This window comes from Pimephales promelas, chromosome 8 (assembly GCF_988280905.1).
Source record: "Pimephales promelas chromosome 8, fPimPro1.hap1.1, whole genome shotgun sequence".
Lineage (NCBI taxonomy): Eukaryota > Metazoa > Chordata > Actinopteri > Cypriniformes > Leuciscidae > Pimephales > Pimephales promelas.
In genome coordinates, this window is record NC_142776.1 from 10380065 (window position 1) to 10400177 (window position 20113).

The following is a 20113-nucleotide window of genomic DNA, read 5'->3' on the forward strand; positions in this document are numbered from 1 at the left end:
CACAAAGCTGATACAAAATGAGGTAACACTTTACAATAACGTTCATTAGTGAACATTAGTTAATGCATTAACTAACATGAATTAACATTTGTTACAGTATATATTAATCTTTGTTAATGTTAGTTAATAAAAATAAAGCTGTTCATTGTTTGTTCGTGTTAGTTCACAGTGCATTAACTGATGTTAACTAATACAACCTTTTGATTTTAATAACATGTTAGTAAATGCTGAAATTAATATTATCTGTTAATAAATGCTGAAGAAGTATTAGTTAGTTAACTTATGTTAACTAATGAAACTGATTGTAAAGTGTTACCAAAATTTAGTTTACTTAAAAGTTTGAGACCTTGAATCAACCGTTACAAGCAATAAAACATCATGCACACTGGGAGCTTTCTTTTGGCTTCCTGCAGACATTCCTCCACAAGAGCTAACAGGTCACCTGAAGGAATGTTTGCCTGTTCATCCAGGATGGCGCGTCATTGTTCATCTCACCCAAGACCAAATCCATTTAGTGAAGCCATAGCTGATGGAACAACAGCATGTCACTCCACAGCCTCGGTGTGCAAACCGTCCTTCTCATAAGCATCCTTTCTGTCTGCTCACCCTCAGGTATGTCATTTCATGCTTTCCATAGTGCGTCTATCTGGGCTTTCAGACACCACATTTCAGAAGTGACTTATTTAGTTAATGAGGGTGTATAGTGAACTTACAAGCCTTGTAAATAGGTTTTGTGAAATGTGACAAAATGTAAAGGCATGGAAAATGTTAGACTTTGAGCTCAGTCTCGTTTTACAATGCATGATTAACCATGCCCATGGTGTCCCATTATTTAAACATATTTACAATTACTTTTACAACATTTAATTGAGCATAAAATAACATATTTTACAGTATTTAAAATACATTTTCTATTTAATACGTAATTTAATTTTGTAACATGCCAACTCTGCATTGTGTAAAAAAAAAAAAAAAAAAAAAAAAAAGGGAATCTGGAAACATTAATATAATAAAAGCTGCAATTATCAGGGGTCAAGCATGTATGGAGAACCAAAATTGCAAAATTTAAAAGATTGATCGTTTGGTCATTTTAACTTTCTAAATCACAGTTGCACATCTTTGATATAGCACCCCTTGCATAACAAATGTATGAAATTTGGCGTGTTTTTGATTCCAGATTGTTTCAGTTGCTTAGACATAGCATCATACGCTGCATGTATACACCGAGTTTGATTACCATTGGCCAGTCAAAAATGAATGTATTGTCTGTTGAACTTTGATTGGCTCATTTCCCCCCTTTTATTTTTGTTCCTTTGTCTGTTTGATAATATCAGGTAAAGTAACCACTTGAACAAGAATGCATGTTAAATTCTAGTGCCCCCTATAGGAAGAATTTGCCATAGAATGTCCTGTTGTTTACAGCAGTGGAGCTCAATCCTTGTTCATGGATATCTACATACCCACAGAAGAATTCAGATCAAGCTGAACTTTTCAGGAAGGTAGATTTCCAGGAACAGGATTGGGCACCACTGGTTTACAGTATAAGTGTTTTGAAGCTTGGACTTCTGAAGATATAAATGTTTTTTCTTTATTACAATTTTTTTTTAAATTAGTTATTCAAATGTTATTCTTTGTAGGATTTGTTTGTGTTCACCTGGATAGTAGGGAACATATGGGACCATCCCACAAAGGTTGTTGACTTCCTCTAAAACTTACGGTCTCTGACACAGAGACATTTTTAAAGCATAATTATAAAGAAAATCTTAAAAGAATGCAGTAAGGTTCAGTCAACTATGATTTCCATATGGGTGTCAATTATTTTAAGCTGACACAACTGATATTGATTTTACAGATAACTCAACTGTTACTTTGCGGTGTTTGTAAAGAATGTAAATAGAGACAGACAGATGTGGGATGATACCATTTATGGAATTACTTACAATATTGTCTTAATTATATAATGGGCCAACGTTTATGATATAAATCAATCTATTTCATCAACACTGTTTGCGTTTTTAGGTGGCTCATCCGAGAGAAGACTTCACAGGATCCTCATGAATCAAGATGGTAAAATAAGAATCCATTTTAAACATTTTACTGGTTAATGATGTATGGTTTATTAACTCTCTCATTCTACCAGCACATTCCATATTCCTAGTAAATCCTTAGTACTTTTCCATAAATCTGTAATTATAGCCTGATGCCCTCCTGATGCCTTTTTCTCCATCAAATTCTTCACACTTGTCCATAAATCAGCTTCTGACCTCCAAAACCTGACAGAGATTGATGGCTGATATATTCCAAGGGAAGATAACATGGATGATTATAAGCTGAAGGCATCACTGATATTTATAACATGGAGGTGTGGAAGCTTTGGGCTGTAGATCAGGTCAGAGTCTCTAAGTGTCATCGTCAGAGCAAGATAATTGGGCAGGGGTACTGTCGCTTTAGGGTGTTATCATCATCTGTGCTTAAAACACACATTTCTTTTTTTAAAAGTTAACCAAAAAACAACAACACCAAACATGACCCCCCCCCCCCACCCACACACACACACCACCACCACCACCATGAATGCATAAAGGGGGTACAAATGATCCACATTGGAATTAATGGTTTTCTTGTATGTAAATATGTGTCCTATTATTAAAAATAATTGATGATACACAAATGTTTTAATATTTCAAACATGTTAAAGGAATAGTTCACTTTGAAATTATTTATATATATATATATATATATATATTAGCTTCCCTCAAGGGCATCCAAAATGTAGGTGTCTTTGTTTCCACAGTATTTTCAATTTTTATATTTTTAGGTCAAACCGTTATTGTCTGTCAGTCATATAATGGAACTCTATGGTCACAGAGAAGTCCAAATTAAACATGATTTAATGACTTAAGTACACATTGATGGCCTAATACACAAAACGAGCAGTTTATGAGAGAAAACAAACAGTATTTATGTAGTTTTTGCCTCTTGTAATCACAGTCACATCCAATCTGAAGGCACGGGCGCTTCGGTCTGCGTGCGCATGCGCCGGAAGTGATCTCTCTTTTGTGTACGTCAATCATAGTTTAAACAGAGATTTCGGAAGTTTTACCTTTCACTGTGACGATCTAAACATATTTAGATATACAGGAAATTGCAATGGAAGACGATTTCGATACTTAGATATTCACAGTATATCATCCAGCATTCCGTTAATTTTGTGAATTGGTAAGTTTTGTTACATCCTCGCAGATATAATTTCTTTCAAGAAAGGAACTATCTTTGACAAAAAAGGCCTGTAATTGACTAATTCTGTGAATGAATAATTCATAGTGAAAGCATCTCTTTCAGTAATTTAGTCGGTATAGGGTCTAGCATTCAAGTTGTTGATTTAGATGAATTATCGAGTTTGCAAAAACTCTTTCTCTTCTATAGCAACAAATGAACCAAATTTTTCCTCAGGGATACAATGCACCCCCTAATGCGATACTTTAGCAGACGGTTGCATAGTAATAATTTTGTCCCTGATATTTTCAATGTTTATTATAAGTGAAGAAATTCATGAAGTCTGCTGTGCTGCTTGGACACTTCTGGTCTTGAAGCTCTCTTTTTCATTTAGCCACTTTTTCAAATAGATATAGGATTATGTTTATTTTCTTCTAATAGGTTTGAAAAATAAGCAGATCTAGCAGCTTTTAAAGCATCTCTTTATGCGATCAAGCTCCCCTTCCATGAAATACAAAATACCTCTAGTTTAGTTTTCTTCCAGCTATGCTCCATTTTTCTGGCTGATCTCTCAAGGGCCTGAGTGTGCTTGTTGTACCACGGCATTGGAATATTCTCTTTAATCTTCTTTAAGCGCAACGGAGCAACTGCGTCTAAAGTGCTGGAAAAGAGAGAGTTAAAAGATTCTGTCACAATATCGAGTTTTTCTAAGCTATCCGGGATGCTGAGCTGATGAAACTGATCAGGAAGATTATTGATAAACCAATCTTTAGTGGCAGAAGACATAGGTCTAACATATTTATATCACGGAGTCGGCTTTGCAGCCTTGGCTAAGTGAAGTTTACACGAGACTAGATAATGATCTGAGATGTCATCGCTCTGCTGCAGAATTTCAACGGTATCAACATCTATTCCATGTGATAGTATTAGATCTAAAGTGTGATTACGACAATGAGTAGGTCCTGACATGTGTTGTCTAACTCCAATTGAGTTTATAATGTCTTCAAATGCCAATCCCAAAGCATCTTTTTCATTATCTACATATTAAAGTCACCAACTATTTGTACTTTATCTGCAGCCAAGACTAACTCTGACAGAAAGTCCGCAAATTCTTTGATAAAATCTTTATGGTGCTCTGGTGGCATATATAGTAGACAGCAGAATTCTCAAATATGATTTATCATTTACACTATACAGGGGTTGGACAAAAAAACTGAAACACCTGGTTTTACTACACAATAATTTGTTAGAATGGTGAGGGCCTCATTTTGCATCCAAATACAGCACCAATTGACAGATAGAAGTCCTTCACAGTGACCAGAGGGATTATGAGCTGTTCCTCTTCCAGAACATTGTCCAGGTCACTATATGATGCTGGTGGACTCGCTCCTCCAAAACACCTCAATAATATTCAGATCTGGTGACTGTGAATGTTCAACGTCACTTTCATCTTCATCAAACCCTTCTGTCACAAGTCTTGCTGTGTGTGTTGGTGCATGATCATACACGGTTTGAGCATCAGGTGCTCATGATCCTCCAGAAGGGTTTGGTAGTCCTCGGCAGTGTCGTGTCCATCAAATACAATCAGGATTGTCATGATATTGGAGCTCAAACCATCACTGATCCACCCGTGCTTCACTCTGAAGATTGGCCGCCAGGCATATAGATGTGAAACCTCCAACATTGGCCAGTGTTTCAGTTTCATTGTCCAACCCCTGTATATTTCTACACTAAGCACCAATACTTCAATAGAAGTATATTTAAAGGAGCATTTCACCCATTGCAACATTAATCTTTATTGAAAGTGGATCATATATGTAGTCAAAATGTAAAATAATTTTTTAATTTGGTGCCCTCTTGACCGAGAAAAGACTAACCAAGGGGCGCATTTGTGTTAAAACTACAGTACCCAGAATGCCACTGCAATGGACAGCTCCGCAAGCCACACCCACTAACCCACCCATCCACCGGAACTGCGCAAACAGAGAATTCACTCTTCCGTCTACAACGCTAACATTAGTGCGCGAGGCCGGTGGCGTGAGTGATAATGAAAGACACCTGTAAGGCGCGCGCCGGTGCGTCTCACGAAGGAGCGAATGCATAAAATGGGGAGCGACGACGGCAGATCGAGAGAGAAACAGGCCTGATTTTATGTTTATTTGTTTCTGTTGTGTGTAACGCTGGCTTACTTTCGTTTTGTATTTGTTCATTTTACTATGAACTGTAATAGGCCTGTGGGTGAGTGGGTGCCACACCCTTGAATAATAATGAGCTAATCATAGTAGTCTGTTGACATTTCAATGAAATGTGACTTCCTGCTTATCGTGACGCAAAATGACGATTTTTACGTCACGATAAGCAGGAAATAAAACACTTAAATCCTTATTTCTCCCATCTCGGGGGGAAATAAGGGGATAAACCATGACCATTCAAAAATATGACTGGGTTTCTAAAGATACAAAGCTTAATGCAAATGGGTGAAGTGACCCTTTAAACTGCTCAATTCATGTGGATTTATTTTTTATCATCTCTTTGTGAACATTTTTGAAGTGTGAGTTTTGGGTGAATATACTTTCAATGGAGGAACATAAATATCTCAGATTTCATTTAAAATATCTTCACTTGCCATGAAGATGAACGAAAGTCTTACGGGTTTAGAACGACATGTGAGTGAGTAGATTACAGAAATCTTTTAATTTTTGGTGATTTGAAGTCTCCGGCTCACAGAACCTTATTTCACCAAGTGCAACATGTTCCTGAATCAGCATTCCAATCAGGATTTGAAGGAAAGTTTACAGTTTATATCAAGCCTGGGTTAGGTGCTTCAATATCAGTGTAATTCACCTATTATTTCGCTCTTACTTTAGGGATAACTTATGGATAGGGTTAAGTTTAAAGGTAGGGATATGGTTATGATTAAATTTTCGGACTGGAATGTTGTTCCAGGATCAAAAAAATATATATGTTTACACAGGAACATGTCTAACTCAGCAAAATCAGGACGTGCCTCTGACTCTGGCCTTGAATGTTTTCTATTCTCTTCACACAGCAAATGAGCTGGAAGCCAGGCCTAAATCACAGATCGCAGTGTCGCAGTCCAAGGCTAAACAGTTTCTATCAGCTCTTCACAGGACTAAGAGAAACGTATGGGACCGAAGCCGTCCCGATGTCCAGCAGTGGATCCAGCAATTCATGAACATGGGCTATGATGAGGCAGTGAGTAAAACAGTAATCACACAAATGATGTCAAATAGCATATGTCAATTGTCATTACGCTATCAAATGCAGTCTGCCTCATCGTTTTGCATTAAATAAAGTGCATTAAATATTCACACTGAATATTTTTTTTTGATATAACCACTGGATGTCTAGTAGCTAAATGTCAGCAAATTTCAAATGAAGCTGAGCCTAAATATAGTTATAATAAGAACAGGGTGATGTCTCAGATAAACCTAGTGTGCTTTGAACACTGTACTGTGTGATTAGTGCAGTGCCGCTGACTACTGATGCAAACTAAAACACTAACTAAACGGATGACTGTAAGTGATAAACTGATTGACTATTCATGTTGAACATTCATGTTGGTGGCCTAACCACACATTTTTTAATAATTTACTTATTTTATTTTCTGATGGGCCATTTACACAACAGTTTTCAACTAAAAACTGAAAACTTTTTTTTTGTTTTGGCCATTCAAGTTTTCTGCAAGTTTTTGAAAACGATAACTTTATCATCGTAGTGTTAACTACAAAAATATGAATTTGTGAAAGGGTGACGTCATGCGCATGCGTATCGTGCTCAGTCTATATGAGCATAGTGTTTCTTTACAAGGTGACATCGCCAATTACTGGTCTACCATAATGTTTTTAGTCGTTTTCATGGATATGTGTGAACTGTGATTGTTTTGACAACTTTTCATCTGAACGCATTTTTCGTATAAACGTACCCTAATACAATTAAAATTGTTCCCCACAAAAGACTATTGGATTCAATCAGAAGACCTGGAATTAAAGTTCTGTTATGCTGTTTTTAAGGTTGCTAATTTTGTATTAGAGGTCTCCAATGATAGGTTTACAAGGCCACATAAAAATGTAATTTTCTCAAAATATACAGCATCACCTCTTTTCTCAGTGTCTAAAAATGAATTGATAAAGTATTCGGTTTTTTCTAAACCCCTTCTTTCCAAGAACGTACTCTGCACTGATTAGTCAAATGACCAAGTCTGTTGTGATTGGTCTACCGCTTACAGCAAGCGTTGATACTGTACCATATCTGAAGCTCTGGATGCTTCCTCAGCACTTGTATACACAGTAATATAAAGAGTATGATTGCAACAGTTTTACTATATCAATTCGAGCCCAAGTCCTTATCCTTGAAGTGCATGGAAAGTGCAGAAAACAGTGTGTGTCTTATCCACTGCGCCATCACCCCCCCAGCATGTCAACAGCATGCACCAATTTCTTCCAGGCATCAGCTCCGGAACTAACTTTTGAGGGTGGGTCAAAGTATATAATGTTTCGCTGGAAGCCAATGAAGACCATAGATTGTTATTATGCACAATTGTTACAACCCATAGATTCATGGAGAAAGACTGAAATTACCAACACTATCTCACGACCAATTCGTACGAATTTGACGCATGATTAAAAAGTGTCTAATTCGTACTAATTCGTACGACCTCACTCGTACTAATTCCTACGATTTGTCTAAACCCACGTGATGGTTAGGTTTAGGGGCGGGGTCAGGGGTAGGTCATTCGTACGAATTCATACGAATTGGCCAATTCGTAAAATATGTACGATTTAGCAAAATCGTATTAATTCGTACGTGTGAGGTCGTATGAATTGTTACGAATTAGCCATTTTTTAATCATTCGTCGAATTCGCACGACTTGGTCGTGAGATCGGGTTGAAATTACTGACAAGTTCAATTTCAGGCATTTCAGAATCGGTAATTTCTTTTAGGAGACAACGACTCCAAATTAGACATTTAGATTTGTGATTTCATTTTTGACACTGAGTGTGAGTCTGGTCTGCAATGTGTACTCATTCATTTGCTGTCCATCTCTGTTGTGTCTGCACAAAAAAACAAAAAAAACCAAAAACAAATGTAACCTAAATCTTTTCCCATACAGTGCAATATCCGCTCTCATGCAACATTTATGTATTTCCAGAGACTTGAGACTGATCTTTCCTATTGGATGGACCAGGCCAGATCAAATGACCAGGGCCGGCAGCATCATCATGATGAGAATGCACCTATGAGCCAACAGGACCCTGGTTCCTACAGACACGGGGCCAATGTCAATTACGATTACTATTAAAACACCTCATAAACTATCTTGAACCTAACATTCGCTGTGAGCAATGTACATACCACACAACCTAATGTCCCTTATATGATGTGTATTTTTTTTTAAATCAATAAATCACATTTGTGTGAGAGGAAGCACATCAAGATTGAATTGTAGAGAGTGGAATGAATGCACATTGAATACATTTTTTTTCTTGTTTGCATGCTTGATTGCATTACATCCTGACTGTGTTGTAAATATAATGGAAGTTTGAAGTGGCTACATCTTGAATAAAACTTCAATGAGGTGACAGCCAACAGACTTGCATAAGCATGTACAAAAAAGGATATTGAATTAAGTTGAATTAAGATAAGCATGACTCATTTAACTGCAAAATGGATGGACTCAGACATAATGATTTCATAACTCGATTCATACAAAGGCCGCAACATCTGAGGCTAAGAGCAACATAAACCTCCTTTACAAACTACCAATGAATAGAGGACAATAGACTCCTGGACTCAGTTAGTCAAAAGAGGTTTTCAGAATTCTTATAGCATGTTCTTTATTTTTTTAAACCAGACAAGAAATGCATTTTAAATATTACATGAGTGGTGTTCCAAATATTATCACTGTGGTAATTCACAGCCATGCTAATACTGGGACCACCAGCACAATTTTGAGTGAATGTGATAATTTTAAGTTAAATAAACAAATAGTATTGTTTTTTTTTTTTTTTTTTTTTTTTTTTTTACAAAATACCAATTACTTTGTTTGTTTTAGTTGCTCCATCAGCAAAAATATATTCAAACAATGTCAAAGCAGAATCTACAATTGAGCAACACAAAATAGTGAGCTTTCCATCCATCCATCTGTTTTGTGGCACACTGGTCAAATATTGTGCTGGTGGAAAATGTCTAATGTTTTACAATTAAGAATAACCAAGAAAATACCTTTTTTATTTAGTTTTGTAAGCCGAAAAGCTTACAGGGCTTTTGAAAGTTATGTTCAGATTTGTTGATGTCTGGTTGGAATGTAACCTGAGGGTAAAAATCAAAGCCCAAGTCTGTCAGGGCAGAGACACAGAAAAAAATAGAGTTCTTTCTGAGGGTTATGTCTGAAACTGGACTTTTTTAACAAACAAATCTGGATTTTTACCTTTTCAGCAAAAGAGTAAACAGGGGAAATGCTATACAGATGTTTCAAGCAAGTGAATGCTTTATTTACAATTACATTTTCCATGTGGCAGATGGTGATTAATGTTTCTCACAGATTTTGTTACACCAGAGCAAAGAGCAGACATGGTAAAAAGCAGACTAGCATAATACTGAATGTTCTCACCTTTTATGAAAAATGTTATCTGTGAGCTGTCACATCTGTCATTGCAGTAATTTTCCTGGTAAATGCATATCGCCTACAACATAGTATAATGAGAGAGTGATTAGGTCTTTCAGTGCTTTATCACTGTGTATAAATGAAAAACAAACAGTGTTTGTGTGGTAATGTCTGTGTGAGCGTGCAGGGGTGAAGTGCAAGACTACAGTGGATCAGAGCTGTGGTTTAGCCATCACCCTGATGTTATTGCTTCACAATCCCTCATTTATGTCCAGCTCTGTAAACTAATACTGTAGGTTTCTATCTTTAGCACTGAGAGATTTGTTATATAATACCAGTACGTTTGAAGATCAAACACACCTGTGGAAAACCTTTTCTATCGCTATAGACAATATTTCGAACAGAAATACTGTTTAGATGGTATTTATTATATCCAGAAGTGAAGCATTACTCTGTCATGTACTCTTTTTATCATGTTGAGCATTCATCTTTCCCTTATTGTATGTCTTCATTTCACTTGGTATTCCTCTCAATGGGCTTTTAATAATGTTTTTTTTTAATAAAAACTAAACCCCAAAAGGTAAAAGAACGTTTCACAAGGGTTTTTTGCACTGCACATAACCCTGGGTTATTGTTCTAAAGCCCACTTTTAAACCTAGGTAAAGGAATGTTGGTAACACTTTACAATACGTGTGCACTAATAAGCATTAATTGATGCTTAACTAATGCACAGATAATACTGAATTAATGTGTATATGATTATTTAAGCTATTCATTAATGATTACCACATTAGGAACTAGGGCTGTGCAAAAGTTAATTGCGATTAATCGCATCCAAAATAAAAGTCTGTGTTTACATAATATATTTGTGTGCACTGTATATAATTATTTTGTATATATAAATACCCATGCATGCATGTATATATTTAAGAATTATTTGCGCTTAAATTCTGTATATATTTATAAATACATAATCTATATTATATAAATATAAATATTTTATATATGAATAACACATTTTCTTAAATATATACATGCATGTGTGTGTATTTATATATACAAAATAATTATATACAGCACACACAGATATATTATGTAAACACAGACTTTTATTTTGGATGCGATTAATCGCAATTAACTTTTGCACAGCCCTATTAGGAACTAATTAAGAGTCTGTAAGGTTAATGTATTAATTCATACATTAATTGTTATTAATTAAATATTTAATTGTGGATTAATTCCATAATAACTAATTTTTTTAACTAATAGTGTTAATTACCAGAATGAGCCAAAGCCTTGTATTTCAACTTCCAAGTAAAATGACAGGTACACTAATATGCATTAATTCATGATTAATTACTTCATTGTTAATGCAAATTCATGTGCAAATTACTATAATTACTAAATGCCTAGTTAATAATGATGTGCCTCAACAAGTAAAGTCATAACATAATGATACCTTTGCAAATCATTAGCTAATGATTAATTAAAGCAGACAAGTGGAAGTTGAAGTGCATAGCTTTGACTAATTGTGATAATTAACACATTCATTTACACTATTAGTTAAGAAAATATGTTATTAAGGAATTAATACACAATGACACATTTAATTAATAGCAATTCATCTATTACTTAATCTAGTAATCATATTGACTCTTTATTAGTTGCTGATGCAGTAATGATAAATTAATGGTTTAGTTCTTCATTAGTTATACATTAACTCATGATTATCTGTGCATTAGTTAAGGATGAATTAATGCACATTAGTGCACCCGTATTGTAAAGTGTTACCGGAATGTTACATACTTGTAATGCTAAAATGCGACAATTGGTGTAAAGAGGAGACCATTTCATTCTTACCTTTATTGTTCTACAGTAAGACAGAACTGTGGTCATTTGCATGGCATAGGGCAGGGTTTGCTAACCTTCGACAGTGTAACAATGATCGCAGACAATTGATAACAGCTTAGGGGCAGTGATAGCCAACATGGCTCATTAGTGTTCTCTGCATTGTGCTGGAAACAATTCCTGTCAACTCACACCCACGGCATGTCTGATCTACTCAAATGCTCCTGAAGACATTAATGAAACTGAGAGCTTCATTAATGAAACTGAGACAACAGCTTGTAATCTCCTACAGCTGTCTGAAATGCATCACAGTAACTCTGCAGAATGCACATCCTACTGGGCAAAGTAAGAGATCCTGTGGTCTGGTTTAATTTTAAAGCACTTCTTGCCTCCTCTCACATCTTGAGATCAGAGGAATATCTGACACCCAGGCTGAGAGAAGTCTCTGGAGCCAGGCAAAAGTTGTGTATGGAACTGACAAAGAAAAGCATTAAATTATACAATATGCTTTAATGAATTCCCCCTGTGACGAGTTCATTTATATTGATATAATTTTGGTATATATATATATATATATATATATATATATATATATATCAAATCTTAATCGCACTTACAGTGGGTTTAAAAAAATCTACAGTTTTACTCAATAAAAAAAAAAACTGGAATAATTAACTGCATAATTGTGCAAACCTCTGATCTAATACTTGTTGAATAGTTGAAGCAGCCTTTGATTTTATTACAGGAATTTTTCTGTTTTGACATGTGTCTTATAAGTTTGGCATATCTTGACTTGGGAATATTTTGCCAAAAACGTGCAAAAACGTTCCAGATGTGTTAAATTGTGAGGGTAGCTGAATGATTTTGAGGAAAAGATGATATATCTGAACTTGAATAATTACACATCAGAAATCAATGACCACAGATCAGGCATTAGAATAAACATGGTTACTTAAAGGTTTGTGGTGTTGCTGGTAGATTCATATCTAAAAATCTGTTTGCAAAGCCTGCATCAAAATTGCGACTACCAAATAATCCATTGTGAAATGCAATGAATACAAACGCACTGCTGAGACATTCACATTGTTGATAGGATCGTTTGGAAATTGATCCTGTGTCGATCTTTACTCGTTCTCATGTCACAATTCACTAACGATCCAGTGGCCGCTGCCAACGACGTGGTGATGTAGACGTAGGTATTGATTGATATTACTTTATTAATGTCACTTATTATAAAGTGTTACCAATTAGTACCAACTATTTTTAATGAATATTCATGGAAAAGTTTTCCTCAGTTTAATCAATTTTATTTTTTGAGTGCAGTAAGCTAGGAACTACTCACACTAGAAATACTTCCCCCAAATGCTAGTGTGAAGAATAACAGGTCCTCTCAGTAATGCAAAAGCCATGTTCTAGATCCCCCACTGATACTAGACATGACAGCATGTCACCATTTCTGGCCTATAGATGGGAGAGAGACTCGTGAAAAGGAAACAGTTGATAGAAAGACACTGGCATTTCTCTCAGTGAGCTTGTCACAGGTCAACATGCAGTAGGTCAACTCCAACTGTCTTATCTCTCATGTACTGATAATGTCAGCGACAGTGTGAATCAATCGCTTTACATTTCCTCAAAAAAATAACTTTTCCTCTTTTGTAAAAAAAAGCCTTAAACTGAGTAACGTATCTTTTTCTCTCACAGCATAGATAAAAAACACAATGACTGTGTCCAGCATAGAAGTAACAGATACATGTTTCTGTGAGTGACTTGACTGTAGCACACAGAAAAGAAACACAGAGTATATATGATGAACCAGCACAGGACTGAAACCACAAGGAGAATAAATAGGGGGAGCAAACAAAGCAGGCAATGAGGAAGGACAGATGGGCAAATAAATCAATAATCAGGTCACTAGATGGGAGGGGCTAGACAATCAACAGGAGAGCACATACATGGTAGAAATCCATAATAAAGGCTATATATCTTATGACGTCTCTATCGTCCTCAACGGTGGCCATGTTGTTGTCACAAGCAAGCTTTCTGGCAGGCTCTGTAGTATACCTGATGTAAGATGAGTGATCAGCACGAACACAAATACAATCATCTCGTTGAAATCTTGACGGATTTACAAACGGTTTGAACGTTATTAACATAGCTAGTATAATTCTGGATGAATAATAATTTATACACTTATTACGCAGTGTCATAACTACATCTCTGATGTAACAAACCAACCCGTTAATATTTAGCAAGTTATGGTTATTTAAAAAGTACATGCACCATTAAAACACAACGTTACGATTGAGAAAGCTGCCTGTGACAAGATGGCCGCCAGGTGCGGACGTCAACCTCCATTGGCCAGCAGCGCGGATGAGAAATCTAGCCTTTATTATGGATATCTATGCATGGTACAAGGACAGCCCATTCTCACTCCCAAGGCGTCACCTAACTGACGCCTTGGGAAGCATTTGGACATGCTTCAATATCTGACGCTTTAGGCGCCCTTTAGCGTCAGTTAGATGACGCCCTAGGATCGCGTGTACCCTACCCCCACCCCACACCTAAACCTAACCGCGTCCTCTAACTGACGCTTTCCTTTAGCGTCAGTTAGATGACGCCGTAGGATCGCGTCATGTAAGTGACGCTAAAGGGCGCCTAAAACGTCAAATATTGAAGCATGGTCAAAGGTGACGCCTTGGGGTGAGAATGCGTTGACAAGGAAACATAACATGACAAAACTAGCACATGGCCAGTAAAACAAATCATAAGCCATGTCCTCACACAAAACAAGGCATGAACATGCAGCTAATGAGAACACTCATAAGCCACGTGTTCACACAAATTATGACAACATAAAAGCACACAGCTAGTGAAAACACAATCTGCTTGCTACACAGCACAAGACAAAACATGACATGAAAGTACATAACAAGGCACACAGACGAGACAAAACAGGAGTGTCATGGCTCTGTCACAACCAAGAAATAGACTAGAAAGAAGTGACAGAAGCCTGACATTCTGAGATGACGTATGCTATTATGTAGTAGAATTCACTGTTGTCAACACTGTTTACATTACATGAATGTAACTAATGTAAATAAACATATCTACATAAAGTAACTAAACATAAGTTACCTATTTTATTTCTCCATTAGTACTGTTGATAAATTAAGGAACATTTGTGTTGGATAAAAAGCGAGTTAACACATCAGCAACCGCCTCAACATTTAAATGTAGTATTGAGCAAATAAATCAGGTCAATGTTGTTTGGATGTTACACGGACAGATGAGCACACACGTGTTTATTGAGCACATAAATCACAGAGAAAATGGGAATCTTTTTTGGATGTTATAGGGACAGATGAGCACACATGCAAACTTATCTGGTGAAGAATGAATGCTGCCATTAAAGGCGTTGAGTGAGTATACTACAGAAATAAATAAAAAAAATCTATATCTTAACCTTCAAATGGTCTTCGTTTCCTGTTTACACTTCTGGGCTTATACAACCCCAACAACTGATTGAGTAATTGTACAAATAATATATCATTTTTTTTGTTTACTTCTCATCTATTCATTAATGCTGTGTTTTTGGAGATATAAAGTACGTTTGTATCCACCACACAATTCCTCAACTGCACCATTAGCTTTAGCATTAGTAAATTAAATATAATTTTTTTATGATACATTACATTTATGCTCTTGTACTAGACCTTTTCTGTGTAAAAAATTTCAGATTTCTGCTGGATTTTTTTTTTTTTTTTTTTGACACATGAAGAAAATATAATTCGTTTTTTTTTTTTTTTTCACATTTCCCTTTCATTTCAATGTGGGGTCATATTGACCCCAAAGACCAGAAGTGTAACTTTTTTTTTACATACCTTCAGAACAACCGAATCAAGCCCAGTTTGTGTGTGTGTGTGTGTGTGTGTGTGTATAGATAGATAATGTATGAAAAATCACAAAATCTTATTCCACTGAGATGAAGGGAACTTTTAATACTTTTTATTAAGTAAAATTTGATTGGGGTTGTATAGACCCCATGACCCCATGGCTACGTTGTGGTTTATTTTAATTACTGTAATTTCAAACAAAGCTATTACAGCACTTTTTAGATTCTGGATTTCTTTGCATTTTCTGCAGAGCTGTTGTGGTGGACTATGGCTTGCAATGCGGCGGCATTTGTGAAAAAAGGGGAAAACCTGAAACAAAAGTCTTAAGTAAGATCATTGTGTTACTTCTAATCAAATGACATTGTGATATTAAAATGACTTCTTTTGTATTGTGTTTGTGCATTTTTGTAGAATAAAATGTCAGCAGACTAGATGGAGAGCAATCACAGTAGCATCCTGGAAATGGTATTGTGCCAGGGATGAAGCCCTCCATCACTCCACCTGCCCTTATTGTCTCAAGTGACTTTCTCAAGGACACACTTGTGGTGGAGGCTGTAGAAATCGAACCAGCAACCTTCTGCGTATCAGTTCAGTGGTTTAACCAACAACACCAACAACAACCAACAACAACACAAGTTATTAATTTAGTCCATTTATATACTGTATATAGCCACTCTGGAGAAAACCATGATTTCATCATCCATATAATTGTGTCAATGCAGGCAGATCAGTAGTATTGTTGGATATTTAATGTCCCCAACTAATCAAGACAAAAGCCAAAGGCGACAAAGGCAACAGTGGCAAGGAACCAAAACTCCATCAGGTGGCAGAATGGAGAAAAAACCTTGGGAGAAACCAGGCTCAGTCAGGGGGCCAACGAACAAACATTATTATGATTCAGGCAGCATTATAGGCCAGACGTCAGAATGGATCGGAACATTAAGAATATTTATCCAGTTCCATCTGGTTGAAGACCGAAGTCATCACGTGGCCGAGTGTGAAGACGGGTTTGTTGAGGATCAGTGCCGATGGCTGTCATGTCGATGAGGCCTTCAGTGTATTTGACAATCTCTGCTGACACTTCAGGGAGGCGTTGTGGCCGTGTCTAGGCGCAGGTCCTCCATCTGATTTAGATACGTTATAGCAATAACAAAAAATAGCATGAATGTAATTGTAAAAATATTAAACATTTTAACCTGTGTAAATCTTTGCAGGAGGAGTAGTTACACGAATGTTTGGAGCAGACACAGGGGCAGCCAGATTGTCCTGCACACGTTCTCCCACTCTTGCTGGTTGCGGGGTTCAGGAGGGGCAATCATCATGGTCTTCCTCATCCTCTGACCTCAACGATGTCCCCATTGAGAAGAGCGAGATTGTGAAGCACAGCGCAGCACGCTACAACCTCAGGAAACAAAGGCATGGCTCACCTCTGGCCGTGAAGAAAATAAAGCACCAGTGTGTTTTCAGCATACCAAAGGCTCTGTGCTTTGCACATTGGAATGCTTGCTGTTGAAATGAGCCTGCACAGGGTTCTGTACAGGCTCTCTATGTGGAGTGATAAGGCATTGGACTGCAGCAATGAGCAAGACATGCGAAGGAGGGCCCGTTGGTCAGTTGATTCATCCAAATAAAGCACAGCTGTGTTGAGAAGGCAGTATGTAGGATTCACCGCCTAAATACGTAATTGTTAGAACAATAATTTTGAATAAAGCTTTGTTTCATGTGTTGTTGACTTGCATATGTATGTATTATTTTTACTTTATTCATTCTAATACTCATTTATTTCCTGTTGTTGTCAATAAATTCAATATTATTCTTTTTTTAGCCTAATTTATGCATTATGCATCATTACTTGACTGAAAATTGAGATGTATTCACCTCGGCTGCGTTTATTTACTGTGTATTAATGCATAGCTTTCCAAACAACAACAACAACAACAAAACATTACATTTTGTTTGTTTTACTAAAAAAAGGAATATAATTAAGTATTTCTCAGTATTAATCATTATTATTGTACGTAAGTGTTGGGGTGGGCTAGCAATGCAATTTAGTAAATCTTATTATTTAAGTATAGTGATACTTAAATTTTTTGAGTATAAAATCAACAGTCTTCTTCAAAGGTGAGATCTTTGAGCTGCACGACATCTCCTTTGTGCAGACATTACAAACGCTGAGGAAAACCCTATAGGGTTGTTGAGTTACTGATGTTGTGAGGTGTTCACTCATATCTTTTTATTATTATTATTGCAGAACTTATCAAATCAGTGAAAGTTACCATGTTTGTATCTTTAAAAGAGAACAATCATAATGACAAAAAAAGAGAAAAAGAACAAACATCATGGGTTTGCATACATCAAAGTAAGAGATTATATACACAGATAAATAGCAAAATGACAAGGTTAAATATTTTTGAATAATTAATCATAATGCATAGACAAATGCTTTTTTGTTATTTATAGGATGAAATGAGAGTTAAATTCAACAAGGAAAATAGGCAAACAAAATAGATTTAAGCCGCTTTTGCTTGTGGTGAGCATTTTTGTATATAAATAAAGAAATTAACAATATATTCAAGAGATAAAGATTTTGGGTTTTCATAATAAAAATAATATTTTTAAGGATAAAACTGTGGGTCACATTAGTATCAAGATATTTACAGATAGATGAATTTAACCTGTCGCTTATTACGTTTAAGTTGTTGCGCTTGTGACAAAGTTGTAGGTCAATAAACGTTAACATGGCGGTTGATTTATACGTCATGCTTTCAGGCTATATATTACATACTCTTTAAAAGGTTAGTTCACCCAAAAATGAAAATTCTGTCAGTATTTACTCACCCTCATGTTGTTCCAACCCCGTAAGACATTCGTTCATCTTCGGAACACAAATTAAGATATTTAAGATATTAAGATCGCTCCTGCATACTAGTCCATAGGCTTCTTGAGGGAATGACTCTTGCTGGCATCGAAAAGTCATTAAAGACATTGTTAAAATAGTCCAAGTGACTACAGTGGCTCAATTTTAACTTTATCAAACGACGAGAATACTTTTTGTGCACAAAATCAAACAAAAATAACGATTTTTTTTCAACTATTCACTTCCTTCTCCATGAGCCTGTAGTCAGTTAACGTAGTGTGATTGCGTAAAGCTACGTCACACGTAGGCTCACTATTGGCCGACGCTGGTCATGTGTGTGATGCGTGTGACGTACAATAACAGAAGCTTACGCTATTATAGTAACCTGACTCGCGCAGAGGGAGAAATAAACGAATAGTTGAAATAAAGTCGTTATTTTTGTTGTTTTTTTGAGCACAAAAGTGTTCTCGTCGTTTGATAAACTTAAGATTGAGCCACTGTAGTCACTTGGACTATTTTAACGATGTCTTTAATGACTTTTCGAGGACAGCAAGTCATTCCCTCAAGAAGCCTATGGACTTGTATGCAGGAGCGATCTTAATATCTTTAATATCTTAATTTGTGTTCCGAAGATGAACGAAGGTCTTACGGGGTTGGAACAACATGAGGGTGAGTAAATACTGACAGAATTTTCATTTTTGGGTGAACTAACCCTTTAAGCGCTCTTTAATGTACTCATTGAAATTAAGTATCTACTGAGTATGCGGTTTCGAGGCGTTCCATCTTTGACAACATTACATTCAACAGCCACAATGTATAGTAAGCCAACATGCTTACAACTGCTTCTTCTTTTGGTATGTTAAAAGTAAAAAACATCTGTACAATACTGTTTAAAATTAGGCAACACTTGGGATCAAACATGGGATATGTTTGATTTCTCAGTTGAGCTTTGATTTATATTTTCAAATATGGACACTGGATTTAGAGATGCCTATAAATTATTAAAATAATTTATCACACAGTCACTGAAAGCTAATATTTTATTAACAGACCAATATTTGCCTGAGGAGATATAGCACATGTGGGATAGCTACATTCACTTCAGGCCAAGTTACATGATGCACATGTCCATTACAGCAGAGCTAAAAAATGTATCACCAGACACCGTGATGAAATGGAAGAATTTGAAATCCATTATATTTGTCAAGATGAGACTTATCAAAGTCACCTTGTCAAAACAAGAGTGAGAAACCATAAATATCTTCAAGCTGGATGCATCTTGGCAGTGTTTTGAGGAAAGTAAGAGGCAAAAAATGACGCGTCGCAAAGCTCAATTAAAGCTCATCCTACTCCCTGCAGCTGGATGGCTCCGAAAGTGCTAGTGTGGGGGCAAGAGGAACAGAGGTGGATGTGGAAGCGGGGGATCGGCTGTATGGATCACTGTGTTGTATAATATCTCTCAGACTCAGCAAGCAGCCACAAAATTGCTTTCCACCATGCCATCACCTCACACCCACGTCCACCATTGTGTGCCAATAAGGGCTACTGTTACTTGTATTGTTTGTATCTATTGGTGTTCACTGATTCCTTGAGGAAAGATTTTAACTGACCTCTTCTGTAACAGCAAACTACTAATAACAATTTTAAAATTGACTTTTTTTTCACAGAGTT

General features: G+C 36.3%; 1 protein-coding gene across 1 annotated transcript; it reads left to right on the forward strand.

Annotated features, from left to right (window-relative positions):
• Window positions 1–365: 365 nt before the first annotated feature.
• ecrg4b (ECRG4 augurin precursor b) lies at window positions 366–9223 on the forward strand. The gene is made up of 4 exons (XM_039667606.2): window positions 366–612; window positions 2020–2067; window positions 6266–6432; window positions 8390–9223. The coding sequence occupies exons 1-4, from the start codon at window positions 543–545 to the stop codon at window positions 8537–8539; spliced, it is 435 nt and encodes a 144-aa protein (XP_039523540.1). The 5' UTR covers window positions 366–542; the 3' UTR covers window positions 8540–9223.
• The last annotated feature ends 10890 nt before the right edge of the window (window positions 9224–20113 follow it).

Excerpts from the sequence above, each read along its gene's own strand:
- ecrg4b (XM_039667606.2), top strand. The coding sequence starts at position 543 with ATGTCACTCCACAGCCTCGGTGTGCAAACCGTCCTTCTCATAAGCATC. Across the intron at positions 613-2,019 it reads TTCTGTCTGCTCACCCTCAG|GTGGCTCATCCGAGAGAAGA; the intron begins GTATGTCATTTC and ends TTGCGTTTTTAG. Across the intron at positions 6,433-8,389 it reads ACATGGGCTATGATGAGGCA|AGACTTGAGACTGATCTTTC; the intron begins GTGAGTAAAACA and ends ATGTATTTCCAG.